Below are 14,852 nucleotides of genomic sequence, written 5' to 3' on the forward strand. Positions count from 1 at the left end.
ACTATATACCACTGCTACTAGCCCCTATATACCATTGCGACCTGCTCCTATATACCACTGCTACTAGCCCCTATATACCACTGCTACTAGCCCCTATATACCACTGCTACCTGCTCCTATATACCACTGCTACCTGCCCCTATATACCACTGCTACTAGCCCCTATATACCACTGCTACCAGCCACTATATACCACTGCTACTAGCCCCTATATACCACTGCTACTAGCCCCTATATACCACTGCTACTAGCCCCTATATACCACTGCTACTAGCCCCTATATACCACTGCTACTAGCCCCTATATACCACTGCTACTAGCCCCTATATACCACTGCTACCTGCCCCTATATACCACTGCTACCTGCCCCTATATACCACTGCTACCAGCCACTATATACCACTGCTACCTGCCCCTATATACCACTGCCACCTGCCCCTATATACCACTGCTACCTGCCCCTATATACCACTGCTACCTGCCCCTATATACCACCGCTACCTGCCTCTGTATACCACCGCTACCTGCCTCTGTATACCACCTACCACTGCTGCCTGCCTCTATATACCATCTACCACTGCTGCCTGTCTCTATATACCATCTACCACTGCTGCCTGCCTCTATATACCATCTACGACTGCTGCCTGCCTCTATATACCATTTACCACTGCTGCCTGCCTCTATATACCACCTACCACTGCTGCCTGCCTCTATATACCATCTACGACTGCTGCCTGCCTCTATATACCATCTACCACTGCTGCCTGCCTCTATATACCATCTACCACTGCTACCTCTGTCCTGTGTAGCTAATCTAGTCTTGTGTAGCTAATCCTGTCCTGTGTACAGTATCACACAAGATAGGATTAGATACACGGCGCAGCACAGTATCACACAGGACAGGATTAGATACACGGCTCAGCAGTCAGTATCTAATCCTCTCCTATGCACTCCTCTCCCCCCTGCGTGTCTTTCCGCATTGTGGTTTATTATTTTTGTTGTGGGAGACGAGGGAGTCGAGGATTATGCGTTCGGTATGGTATAAAAAAGATTAATAAAGGACTTTATTCTGGCCGAGTCTTTATTTACAATACATGTGAGATCTATGTGGCGGCATTATGGGTGATCTATATGGCGGTATTATGTGAGAAGCATATGGTGGTATGTGAGAACACTGGCGGTATTATGTGTGATCTATATGGTGGTATGTGAGAACACTGGCGGTATTATGTGTGATCTATATGGCGGTATGTGAGAACACTAGCGGTATTATGTGTGATCTATATGGCGGGATGTGAGAACACTGGCGGTATTATGTGTGATCAATATGGTGGTATTATGTGAGAACTGTATGACAGTATTGTGTGATCTATTTGATAGTATTGTGTGTGATCTATATGGTGGTATGTGAGAACACTGGCGGTATTATGTGTGATCGATATGGCGGTATGTGAGAACACTGGCGGTATTATGTGTGATCTATATGGCGGTATGTGAGAACACTGGCGGTATTATGTGTGATCTATATGGTGGTATGTGAGAACACTGGCGGTATTATGTGTGATCTATATGGTGGTATTATGTGAGAACTGTATGACAGTATTGTGTGATCTATTTGATAGTATTGTGTGTGATCTATATGGCGGTATTATGCGAGAACACTATGGCAGTATTCTCTTCAGAAAGCGGACCCATTCTAGGGTGGTTCTGGCTGAGCACCTGCACGCGGGTCTGGGGTAATACAGGGGGCAGCATGACCTCCAGTTAGGTGCAGTCAGGGCTGGTGAGGCAGCTGAAGAGAGGGGTCTCATTTTTATCGTTACTATATGGCTACATTTCCTTCCCAGCGTCACCCCGTACTTCGCCTGTCGCCTCGCTTTCACACATTGCCAGGACAGGATGGAGAAGACAGGATCTGAGGAGGGGAATGGGGTTTGCATGCAAAGTCTGGATCAGACCAGGCCATCAATCCGCAGAAATGTTTCCTGGATTTCTGTGGAGCAGACGGTCCATCCATGTGTATAAAAGACAGCGCTCTATGTACAATCCCTGGCTGCTCCGCGCACCAAACAGGGGGCCCCTATAGACCAGCACACTGCTCTCCTGAAATACTCTGTGCTGCTGTCACCCTGCTCCCTCCACCACATATCTCCTAGAATCCTTGCTTCCTGCCATCCTCGGTGACTGTCTACTTGTCAGTATAAGGCTGCCTTCACACTATCATTATTTGGTCAGTATTTTACCTCAGTTTTTGTAGCCAAAACCAGGAGTGGGTGATAAATGCAGAAGTGGTGCATATGTTTCTATTATACTTTTCCTCTATTTCTTCCACTCCTGGTTTTGGCTTACAAATACTGAGGTAAAATACTGACCAAATACTGATAGTGTGACGGCAGCCATACTCTGCAGTCACCAACAAAATGGCTGCTCACTGGGTTCCTGAATATCATCCTCTCTAATCCCTTAGCAAACACCCAGAAGGAGAGGAGAGGAGACATCACACACGTCAGCAGACTCCGCCCATAATTACTGCAGTGCAGTAATGTGAGCTAGTTGTACACTAGGTTTTTCTGAAATTTCAGCAGCTGCTCCCCCTAGTGTTGAAAAGTGGAAATTCCAAAACTTTTCAAATTATTTTTCATATGATAATATTTTTTAAGAAAATGTAATCATTAATTCTTTACATTTTTACAATTTCTGAAAAAAATTTTTTTTTGATGGCACCTTCCCTTTAAGCAATAATGCTTCTTATTTCTTCAATAGTTAATCATCAACTCCTTAACAAACAGGAACTAGCTTCCTATGTTCCCACTTAACTCCTCCCAACCTGGGCTGGCACTAACTGTTAACTTTATCCAAGCTAATTGCACTGTTGCAAAACACAGTATATAGAACCACATATAAAACAGATTAATGAATTACATTCATAGACATGTTTTTCATCAGATTTTCAGAAGAGGTGCCGACTAGTGATGAGCGAGTATACTCATTGCTCAGGTTTTCCCGAGCACGCTCGGGTGGTCTCCGAGTATTTGTTAGGCTAGGTTCTCATTGCGTTAATGGGAACGCGCTAACGGACAGCGTTGCACGGCGAAATTAACGCCATGCAACGCGTCCGTTAGCGCGCCCATTCACGGCAATGGGAACGCGCAGCACTAGCGCGTGCCATGTTCGGCACGCGCTAGCGACGCGCCGGTGTTTTGTGGTGCGCCGGGGATCTGCGAGAGCGGGGACGTTACCGCGACCCTGGAACGCGGCCCCGGTAAAAACATTGCGTTAGCGCAATCTGCTAGCGCTAAACGGATTGCACTAACGCAATGTGACCCTAGCCTTAATGTTCTGGAGATTTAGTTTTCCTTACCACAGTTGAATGATTTACAGCTATTAGTCAGCTTGAGTACATGTGGGGGTTGCTTGGTTGCTAGGGAATCCCCACATGTAGTCAAGCTGGCTATTAGCTGTAAATCATTCAGCTGAAGCAATGAAAACTAAATCTCCAAGCAGTCATAAATACTCGGAGATCACCCGAGCATGCTTGGGGAAAACCCGAGCAAGGAATACATTCGCTCATCATTAGTGCCGACACTTCTTCCACATCCATACAATCAGAAAAGATGCTAATTTGAGGATTGGTGGATTAAATGTGTGAAATACAACAATCCCTAAACCTAGGACACTTGCAATAAATACCATGAAGTGCAAAGGCCTTCATTCATGAACAACACAAGGGGAGGATTGTGTCAGTCACCTTTCTAATGAAGCTTGGTAGTTTGTAGTAACTTGTGGTTTATGCTATTTTTTTTTGAAATCCCAGAAAAAAGAGTGCAAACTATTCAGCTCCACACATGGCAAGGATTTGCTATTTGAAGACACCACCAGCGCTCTGATAGCTCTTCCATCAGCAATGGACACTTTCCTCTTTTTGGGACCAGACTTGTTTAACGGCATGAAAACACTTAACGGTAGGAAACATATGTGCCGTAATTCTGGTATTGCATGACCTTAATAATCTCTAATTAATTAGTTTCAATTTACTTATAGCAGCAATTTATTTTTTACCATTAGGAGCTCATCCTCCTCGAGTTAACCAGCAAATACGGTGGTGTCCACAGAGCAAAAATGAGAAGAAAAAATGTGATGACTGGTCCTCAGTTAGTGGTGGAGCCATTAAATGCACAGAGCCGTCGTCTGGTCTGGAGTGCATCGAAATGATTCTGGTAGGTGATCTTTATTAGCAGAAAGAAGCATCATATGTGGTCGCTCAGAGATGGCGAGTAGATGGGGTGAGGACTAAGGGCAGCAGTAACATGACTTTTTTCTATAATTTGCAGAAAGGTGAAGCGGAAGCAGTAAATCTTGATGTAGAACACGCATACACAGCACTGAAATGTGGACTGCTCCCATCGGTTGAAGAGTATCGCAATAAGGGTAACTTCAATTAGACCCAAAATATTTCCAATTTAACTCATCATGTGCATCTTAGTTTTGCCAATTCAAGGGAACATTTGCACATCTCATACTTGACAATGGATAATAAGGGACATAGGGCCGGCACCAACATCTGGTGAACATAGGCAAGTGCCAGGGCCCAATTCTTTCGGGTGGCCTACTCAATGCTGTGGGCACTGCATGTATGGAATAGGCTCAGGAGCAAAGTCTGCTCCATACAGCACAGATGCCAACTGCTTGTACAGCCAGCAACTGAGTGTAACTGGTGAGATCGTAGCCAGCTCTAAGAAATGGTTTAACACCTTAGATGTTGCTGGCCCGATGCTTGAGTCTAATTACATTGATCAGAGGTCGCAGCAGTGAAACCCCTTAAGGGAACTACTGCATGAAATGCATCATTGGCAATTTAAATAAAGAACTTTTTTGTTACAATGGACATCTCCACAGTGAGTCTTACACAACGATGACAATTAGGCTATCCAGCAGGGCTGAAGCACAATATTTTCTCTAAAACCATACATTTATTAATGTATTATGGATGCATCACTGGCCATATTAGTCCTTGACTAGTGACATCGGCCATATTAGTCCTTGACTAGCGATACCAGCCATATTAGTCCTTGACTAGCGATACCAGCCATATTAGTCCTTGACTAGCGATACCGGCCATATTAGTCCTTGACTAGCGATACCAGCCATATTAGTCCTTGACTAGCGATACCAGCCATATTAGTCCTTGACTAGCGATACCGGCCATATTAGTCCTTGACTAGCGATACCAGCCATATTAGTCCTTGACTAGCGATACCAGCCATATTAGTCCTTGACTAGCTATATCGGCCATATTAGTCCTTGACTTGCGATACCGGCCATATTAGTCCTTGACTAGCGATACCAGCCATATTAGTCCTTGACTAGCGATACCAGCCATATTAGTCCTTGACTAGCGATACCGGCCATATTAGTCCTTGACTAGCGATACCGGCCATATTAGTCCTTGACTAGAGATACCAGCCATATTAGTCCTTGACTAGCAATACCGGCCATATTAGTCCTTGACTAGTGATACCGGCCATATTAGTCCTTGACTAGCGATACCGGCCATATTAGTCCTTGACTAGCTATACTGGTCATATTAGTCCTTGACTAGCGATACCGGCCATATTAGTCCTTGACTAGAGATACCAGCCATATTAGTCCTTGACTAGCAATACCGGCCATATTAGTCCTTGACTAGCGATACCAGCCATATTAGTCCTTGACTAGCGATAACGGCCATATTAGTCCTTGACTAGCGATACCGGCCATATTAGTCCTTGACTAGCTATACTGGCCATATTAGTCCTTGACTAGCGATAACGGCCATATTAGTCCTTGACTAGCGATACCGGCCATATTAGTCCTTGACTAGCGATACCAGCCATATTAGTCCTTGACTAGCGATACCAGCCATATTAGTCCTTGACTAGCGATACCGGCCATATTAGTCCTTGACTAGCGATACCAGCCATATTAGTCCTTGACTAGCGATACCAGCCATATTAGTCCTTGACTAGCTATACCGGCCATATTAGTCCTTGACTTGCGATACCGGCCATATTAGTCCTTGACTAGCGATACCAGCCATATTAGTCCTTGACTAGCGATACCAGCCATATTAGTCCTTGACTAGCGATACCGGCCATATTAGTCCTTGACTAGCTATACCGGCCATATTAGTCCTTGACTAGCGATACCGGCCATATTAGTCCTTGACTAGCGATACCGGCCATATTAGTCCTTGACTAGCGATACCGGCCATATTAGTCCTTGACTAGAGATACCAGCCATATTAGTCCTTGACTAGCAATACCGGCCATATTAGTCCTTGACTATCGATACCGGCCATATTAGTCCTTGACTAGAGATACCAGCCATATTAGTCCTTGACTAGCAATACCGGCCATATTAGTCCTTGACTAGTGATACCGGCCATATTAGTCCTTGACTAGCGATACCGGCCATATTAGTCCTTGACTAGCTATACCGGTCATATTAGTCCTTGACTAGCGATACCGGCCATATTAGTCCTTGACTAGAGATACCAGCCATATTAGTCCCTGACTAGCAATACCGGCCATATTAGTCCTTGACTAGCGATACCAGCCATATTAGTCCTTGACTAGCGATAACGGCCATATTAGTCCTTGACTAGCGATACCGGCCATATTAGTCCTTGACTAGCTATACTGGCCATATTAGTCCTTGACTAGCGATACCGGCCATATTAGTCCTTGACTAGCGATTTTGTGTTTGGACAACAAGGAGCAACAACAGAGCCACTTGTTCCCCATACGTGAAAAGGTGAGCAGCATCTTGTCCACCCAGGTACCTTAAACATTATTACATGAGGTGCCACTCTTTTTTTATATATATATATAGTTTCCTAGCACACTGTGTAAAATTTTAGTGGAAAAAATATTCAATGTGTACCATAAAAAAAAATAAAAAAAAACATGAATTACGTTTTCTTCACCATTTCACCAAACTTGGAACTTTTTTCTCATTTTTCAGTGCATTTTGTGTTAAAACTAATTAAAAATTGCAACTCAACCCGCTAAAAAAACAAGCCCCGATATGGCTATGTCAAGGGAAAAATAAAAATGTTATAGAAGATGGCGAGAAAGTAGCGAAAGTCAAAATGTGAAAATTGCATATTCATATCTACGTGTCTATAGAGAATGAACCTTTCAGTTTAGGAGAGCGGGACAAGAAGAGGCAGCTGGGAACCTACATGTCGGACTAGTCAGCCTACCGTATATGCATAGTCTCCACAGGCTTTTCAAAGAATGTTTTCTCTGAAACACTGCAGCATTTTGGAGTAAAACATATATGGCAGCAATAATGGCGCTGGACTCTACGTCATGCTGCCTATGGTTTGGACAACATGAATCTCCTGAGAGGTTAATTTTAAAACATATCGTACATTCTCTTTTAAAAATGTTATATGTAAAAAATGGTTTGTTTCTTTTTTTTTGTCGGCAGATGACTTGATCCCGTGCCAGATACCTGGGTCAGAATATTCAGGTAACATGCAGTATACATAATATAGGTACAGTACAGACTCTAGTGAATACTGTAGTTATAGATCACCTGATATCACTGACATAAAACCTTACACTTTACACCAGAACATCACTCCCAGATTTATCAGCGTGCCCTGAACATTACCTACCGGTCTCTGTGAGGTAGTTATGTGTATGGGGGATCTCTATTACTAAATCTGTCAATTCTTTGTGCTGAATTAATTACAGATTTTACCCTTCATGTTACGTAGAGGAAAATCCACTCCAAATTTTACATGTAAAACATATGAATTGTGTCACTGATTTGTCACTGTTTTCCCTCCGAATGAAATATCCAGCTGATTACTGAGGCATTTTAGAGGCGTCCTGTATTTACTGTGACATTTATTTTTATGGTGCAGAGTTTGGATCATACAGGATTGTGGCCTTAGTGAAGAAGACGGATAAAGATCTCACATGGAACAATCTTCAAGGCAAAAAGTCCTGTCACACCAGGGTTGGTGACATGATAGGATGGAATATCCCTGTCTATCTAATTTCTAAGAAGACCAAAAATTGTGACCTTGGTAAGTATCAGCTGTATATACCGTACATCTGTATCAGCTGTATATACCGTACATCTGTAGCAGCTGTATATACCATACATCTGTATCAGCTGTATATACTGTACATCTGTAGCATCTGTATATACTGTACAGTATATCTGTATCAGCTGTATTTATTGTACATATGTATTAGCTGCATATTCTGTATATCGGTATCCGCACTCCGCAGTACATAATGTATATCTCTATCAGCTGTACATAATGTATATCTCTATCAGCTTGTGGTAGGTTGGCTCACTCTGCTGCTTTCAAAGGTAGACACAGGAACACTTCTTGGGTCAAACGCCTGCTGGTTTATTAACCACAACATAAACCATGAAAGGATTTAACAAAATAAACATGGCCTTTCTAGCATAACGGCAAAACAAAAATTAAATTATAGCACAGTCCAAATATCTACAGGCTTCGCCCACTGAGGATTCAGTACACTTCAGCTCCCACTGGAGTGACAACCTGGATACTTTCCTGTCTACAAACACACAGCAGACAAAAAAGAAACATAGTAGTTGGTGAAAAGGAGTCCCACCCATGTCTTACACCTACTCACAAAAAAAAACAAATTGTAATGGCTGATTAACCCCTCAGCACATAGCATGCTGGATAGAACTTCATGAGCTTCACATCATGGAAGATAGCAACCTTCGTGACACATATCTCCCCTCACATACAGCACCAGTGACCCTGTCACACAGCTGTATATATCGTACATCTATAGCAAAGTTCACTTTGGGTACCAGAACTCAATATTTGTCTATGGGGACATGAACTTTGGTGCTGTAAAATATCTGTACAATGGTTGTAGCAAGAGCTAGTGGGCTGCAAAAGGATGCAAAATGGGGGTAAGAGCGGGACAATTGCCCTGCAGACAAATATGGATAGTGAAATCACTTAAAATAACAAATAATACCGTAGAATAAAAAAATAATAATAATAATCTTGAACCAGAGGCGGAAGTCCAAGTGGAAGAGCAGAGCAGTGACTTGCAGGTGTACGTGTTAATAAATAAATAAATAAATAAATGGGAAAAAAACTTAGTTTTTTAACAACCAAGGAACCTTTAACAATCTAGGCAAAGCAGACAACTGCGAATTGATGTTATTATGTTGGGAAAGGGCCAATATCCATGGACCTTCCAAACCTATAAGCCCCAGATATCTGCTTTGACTTTGCTGGTTATTAAAAATAGGCAGACCCCCCAAAAATGATGTGGGTTCCCAACCTACTTAATAACAAGCTGAGACAAAGTACTTAGGCTGGGAAGGTACATGGATAACGGCCAGTCCTCAGCCACCCCAGAAATGGTGCATTCATTAGATTTGCCACTTCTGGCGCTTACCCTGGAGCGGTGGCAATTGAGGTAATAGTTTTTGGGGTTGAAGTCATCTGTGAAATGTGAACTGGCATCAAGCCCAGGGGTAGCAGATGGAGGGGCATCTATCAGATCCACCCAATACTAACCCCATATTTAAAAATAAAAAGACAAACACAGGAAAAAAAGTTTACCTGAATAAAGACTCCCCCACACATTCTCGAGTATACCCATTTATTTTTAAAATAATCACAACAGTTCCAATGTAATCCATTAGGGGTTCCATGATGTCCACTGATTTTCTCCTGCAATCTAAGGAGTGTCATTCTGAGAATGAGGCTTCATAGATTACTCGTAGTTATGTCTCACAGACAATGATGTCAGTAACTTCATCGCCCATGAGACATGAATCGGATTGACCTATGGAGCCTCATTTTCGAGATTGCATAGGTCACTTGCGGAAATGTCTCATGGGTGATGACTTCAGTAATGTCTTCAGTCGTGAGATATGACCGTGAGTGACTTATGGAGCCTTGTTCTCAGAACGACAGTCCATAGGTTGCAGGAGAGAACCACAGGATGTTGTGGGAACCCCAATGGATTATGTCAGAACTGATAGAATTATTTTTTTTAAATAAACGAGTAAACCAAGGAATGTGTGCGAGAGTCTTTAATCAAATACACTTTTTTCCTGTATGTGTCTTTTTATTTTTAAATATGGGGTTAGTAATGTGGGTGTCTCATAGACACCTCTCCATTACTCACCCCTGGGCTTGACTTGACATCATGCAGCTGACATGAACCTCAAAATTTTTTTACCCCGATTGCTACCACACCAGGACAATTGGGAACAACCGAGGATAAAGGCCATAATTGCTGCATCTAATGCATGTGCCGTTTCTGATGTGGGTGAGGGCTGGTCTTATTAGGCAGGGAAGTGCCCAACATCCATGGACATTCTCAGACCATTAATATCAGCCCCCAGCTGTCTCCTTTGCCTTAACTGTTTTTTAAAAATAAGGGGACCCCCACATTATTTTTTTATGGTTCCCCCATTTTTATTAACCAGCAAAGGCAAAACAGACAGCTGGGGGCTGATATTAATAGGCATATGATTTCCAGCATAAGATCAACTCAAATATGTCTGCTTTCCCTTGGCTTGTTATTAAAAATAGTATTTTTTTAATTGCTTGTTTATCTATTTTACACTGTCCCTATGCTAGTCAGAGCACAATGGCGGTACAACCCGTGATCCAGTGTTTATACAGGCTAAGCCACAAATTGTCATGAAACGCGCGTTGGGGTGGAGGAACGAGTGCACAGATATCATACACCATTTAAGTCAGTTACTCTTAGTTTTATATGTGAGCTTTAGTGAGCTGGGCACATAATGATGCCTTTTTTACATGGGGCATTAATTTATTGACTGTATATTACTTACATAGCGCAAGATAGATTGGTGGTAATCACCCTATATCTAGGCTTTAAAATTGGAATCCTTTTCCATGTAAATTTTGGGTCTGATATTTGCTATAAGCTCTGCTAGTAGTGTTTTCACTGCAATTCATGATTGCTGCAGATGTATATGTTGATAATCCTTGTAACTTGTATTCCTCACATTGGAGGTAATTCTTTTTATATAAACTATTGGTGCTTTAATTCAATTTGATATTAAATAAAATTGATTTATTTTTTGAATATACAAGTACATTGTGCGGTATTCTCATTTCTTGCTTTGCAAAAGAGAATAGTGGCTGGTATTTGGATTGTGACACGTGTTGTGCCAGCCAATCACAGCCATGCGAATTTTTGACATGGCTGTGATGGCTCCAGAAATTCCACAGCCTTAAAGCTTGTTGATTGGATGCACTGCAGCTTTCAACAAACTTTACTCAGCACCGAACCCGATCAGTAAAACGGACTTCCGGGAAAAAGTCCATGTTTAGAGTTTGATACTGGAGACTAGGTGTCCGGTATGAACCCCAAACTTTTCAGTTTCACTCATCGCTAAACAGTAGTTAAACACATATGAAAATATTTCAGACTTACCCAACATCCTACACAAGTGTTAATATCTTTTAAAATAATTGAAACTTAACTGGATAAATTGTTGCTGATTCAGTTTTTAGTCTAGTCAGTTTAGTGCGAAAATCCATAATGGGATGCTATAATCAGAAAATTTCCTATTGCTTAAAATTTTTTTGTTAAATATTTTTTTTTTAAATGTTAGCATTTTTTTTAAATCAAATCTGTAATACAAAAAACAGAATTCTTCCAACTTTCACACTGACCACATTGTAGAGTCATAACTTCTGTTCTTCACAGAAGGCTTTTCAGAGATCTCATTATCATCAGAGACAAGACTACAATGACAGGTAACAGCTCCATGCAGATCTGATAACTCAGAAACTACCAATCACAATAGGTGATGTAACTTATAATGTCCTTTGCACATACTCATTAGATGTTTTGACACAAAAGATCTGAGTTAGTCTATTGCTGCTAATGTACATGTAGATTTCCTAAACGAACAGAAAGTATGAGTTCAGAATAGCCCCAGCAGCCAGTGTGGAAAATACACAATTTCTTTTTTTATATACAGATATTATTGTAAAAAATAAACATTGAGAAAAAGTACATTTAACATAAAAATCTTATTTAAACAGTAGGTCATATTCTGATGACAAATTCCTTTTCACCCCTTCATGACTGAGCGACTTTCCATTTTTTTTGCACCCCTCTTCCGAGAGCCATAACTTTTTTTTTTTTGCCTTTTTATAGCCATTTGAGGGATCATTGTATAACGTAGTTACTTACTGTAATTGTAGCTTTGTAAGACACCATTCAGTTTGTCATACAATTTTCTGGAAAACAAAGAAAAAATTCCAATTGTTTTGAAATAAGGGGGGAAAAAAAGGCCGCACTGCCATTGTTTGTTTTTTGGAGTTTTTTTTTTACTGTGTTCAGTAAACTTGTTCTTCAAGTCAGTGTAATTATGGTGATACCAAACTTGCAAAGTTTTTTTATGTGTTCAAAAAAAAAAATCTGTATTAAAAAGTGGTTTGTGTCTTTGTTATCTGAAACCCACAAAAGCTTTATTTGTCTCTCGATGGAGCAGTATAAGGGTTGGAAAAAAAATATTGATTTGAATTTTTTTATTTTAGATTCTTAAAACCTTTTTTTTTTAGTCTTATAGTGGACTTGAACCCGCGATTACTTGTTCTATTGCAGTATATAGGTAAATTGAAGGTCTGGTTTGGGTGCCCAAAACATCACAACAATGTAATTGGCACCACTCCTGCCACTGCCAGAGACTCACAGAAGCACTGCAGAGGTTCAAAGTAACAAACATAACTAGTATAACTCAGCCAGACATACACTCTATAGAAAAAAATATTAAATTGATATTTAAAAATAAATAATACAAAATATATGTTAAAATCAGGGTACTGTATAACCCAGAGTATCAGCCCACCCAGAAGTCTTTCAAATGCACACGATAAAGGCCTCTGTGAGAGTCTATACTTGGTGTGAAAGGCTACGTTCACATTAGCGTTGCGTCGGGCGCAGCCGCGGTGACGCATGCATCATGCGCCCCTATATTTAACATGGGGGGTGCATGGACATGTGTTGCTCTTGCGTTTTGTGATGCATGCGTCACTGTGGCGCAACTGTCAGGGTGCAGAGGACGCTGCATGATGCAGTTTTTTCTGCGCCAAAAATCATGCAAAAGTGAACGCATGCGTCACAAAAAGCTGCGTTGTGCATGCGTTTACATTTGCGTTGTGCGTTGCGCCGCCGACGCTGCACCACACAACGCAAATGTGAACGTAGCCTTATACATGTCAGGTTCCCAATAAAGATGCCATATGTTAAAGACACAGGTGCGTATTTTTTTCTACTGATTCCTATTAAAGAAAGTGATTGACCACAGCGATCAAGTAACTTTGCTCTTAGAGATTAAAAAAAAGACAGACATAGACCACCAGAGCATCGTCACCTGAGTAGGTGGCCGGTACCGTTACAGTTGTTGATATGTCACATTAACATGTCAGGGGTTGATCGGTGACAATGAGACTGCTTAGACTTCCACCAGTTGCTAAAATGAAAGTAGAAGCTCTGTGCTGAGCACTCTACCCTTGTGATTCTGATTTGCTCAGCTCATTTTTACGCAGGGAAATCCATACAATGGATCCACAGATGGTCTTAAACCTCCATTGATTAAGACTTCTGAAATGTCTATGATAAATGACATTATAAGATATCGCAAAACAGGTAACTTCTGTTTATTTTATGTATAATTTAGGCACCAAGATATTCATAATGCAAAGAGTGAAATCAGCTACAAAATTTACTATAAAATCTATGTCAAATTCTGTAATGCACGACGATTAGTACTGTGAATTCTAACTGGGAAAACTTGCTCTTAGGTTCCCCTAACGCTGATTATGCTCTCACACAAATATTATTGGAATTACAAGTTTTTCCAACGGTGATAAAAATCATGGACTAATAGTTTCCTGTGATTTGTAGTCAAAAGGTCCCTATTTTTATGGATTGTCTGTAATTTATGATCGGTTGGTAATGATAATACTGCTGAGAAACTAAATGACAATGCTGATATGTCTCTGTCCCCAATAGGATCCTACTTCAGTCAGAGCTGCGCTCCGGGATCCGCCATTGATTCCAATCTCTGCAAACTGTGTATTGGTGATCCACAAAACCCCGAGGCAAATACAAAATGTTCTCTAAGCGACAAAGAGGCATATTATGGCCATGAAGGGGCCGTCAGGTAAAGTAGTCTAGTAGGATCTTTCCTATCCATCCTGCTCTTGTCATTTTACATGTAGTGAAGGCCGATCCTTGGGTCTGTATTATATGGAGATGGAAAATTCATAGGATGCAGCAAATTCCACATTCTGTTAAAAAAGAATGGTTTGGATATCTCACAAATGAAAATTGGACGTAATGAGTGTATTTAAGTAAATGGATTTAATCCTTTAGTGAAGGATAGGGGTGATAAGCTATGAATATAATGAGCGGTCTTAACCCGTTCATGACCCAGCCTATTTTGACCTTAAAGACCTTGCCGTTTTTTGCAATTCTGACCAGTGTCCCTTCATGAGGTAATAACTCAGGAACGCTTCAATGGATCCTAAGGGTTCTGAGATTGTTTTTTCGTGACATATTGGGCTTCATGTTAGTGGTAAATTTAGGTCAATAAATTCTGTGTTTATTTGTGATAAAAACGGAAATTTGGCGAAAATTTTGAAAATTTCGCAATTTTCACATTTTGAATTTATATTCTGTTAAACCAGAGAGTTATGTGACACAAAATAGTTAACAAACAACATTTCCCACATGTCTACTTTACATCAGCACAATTTTGGAAACAAAATTTTTTTTTGCTAGGAAGTTATAAGG

The 14,852-nt window shown here is 41.1% G+C and overlaps 1 protein-coding gene across 1 annotated transcript in view; it reads left to right on the forward strand.

Annotated features, from left to right (window-relative positions):
• LOC138638539 (saxiphilin-like) overlaps positions 1-14,852 on the forward strand; it is an 82,859-nt gene that overhangs the window by 50,759 nt on the left and 17,248 nt on the right. Inside the window, exons 11-16 of the mRNA XM_069727919.1 lie at positions 3,815-3,962; positions 4,066-4,217; positions 4,332-4,428; positions 7,474-7,515; positions 7,916-8,080; positions 14,070-14,220. Coding sequence (XP_069584020.1) covers positions 3,815-3,962; positions 4,066-4,217; positions 4,332-4,428; positions 7,474-7,515; positions 7,916-8,080; positions 14,070-14,220 — 755 coding nt within the window. The remainder of the gene's footprint in view (positions 1-3,814; positions 3,963-4,065; positions 4,218-4,331; positions 4,429-7,473; positions 7,516-7,915; positions 8,081-14,069; positions 14,221-14,852) is intronic.

This window comes from Ranitomeya imitator, chromosome 5, assembly GCF_032444005.1.
Source record: "Ranitomeya imitator isolate aRanImi1 chromosome 5, aRanImi1.pri, whole genome shotgun sequence".
Taxonomy (NCBI): Eukaryota; Metazoa; Chordata; class Amphibia; order Anura; family Dendrobatidae; genus Ranitomeya; species Ranitomeya imitator.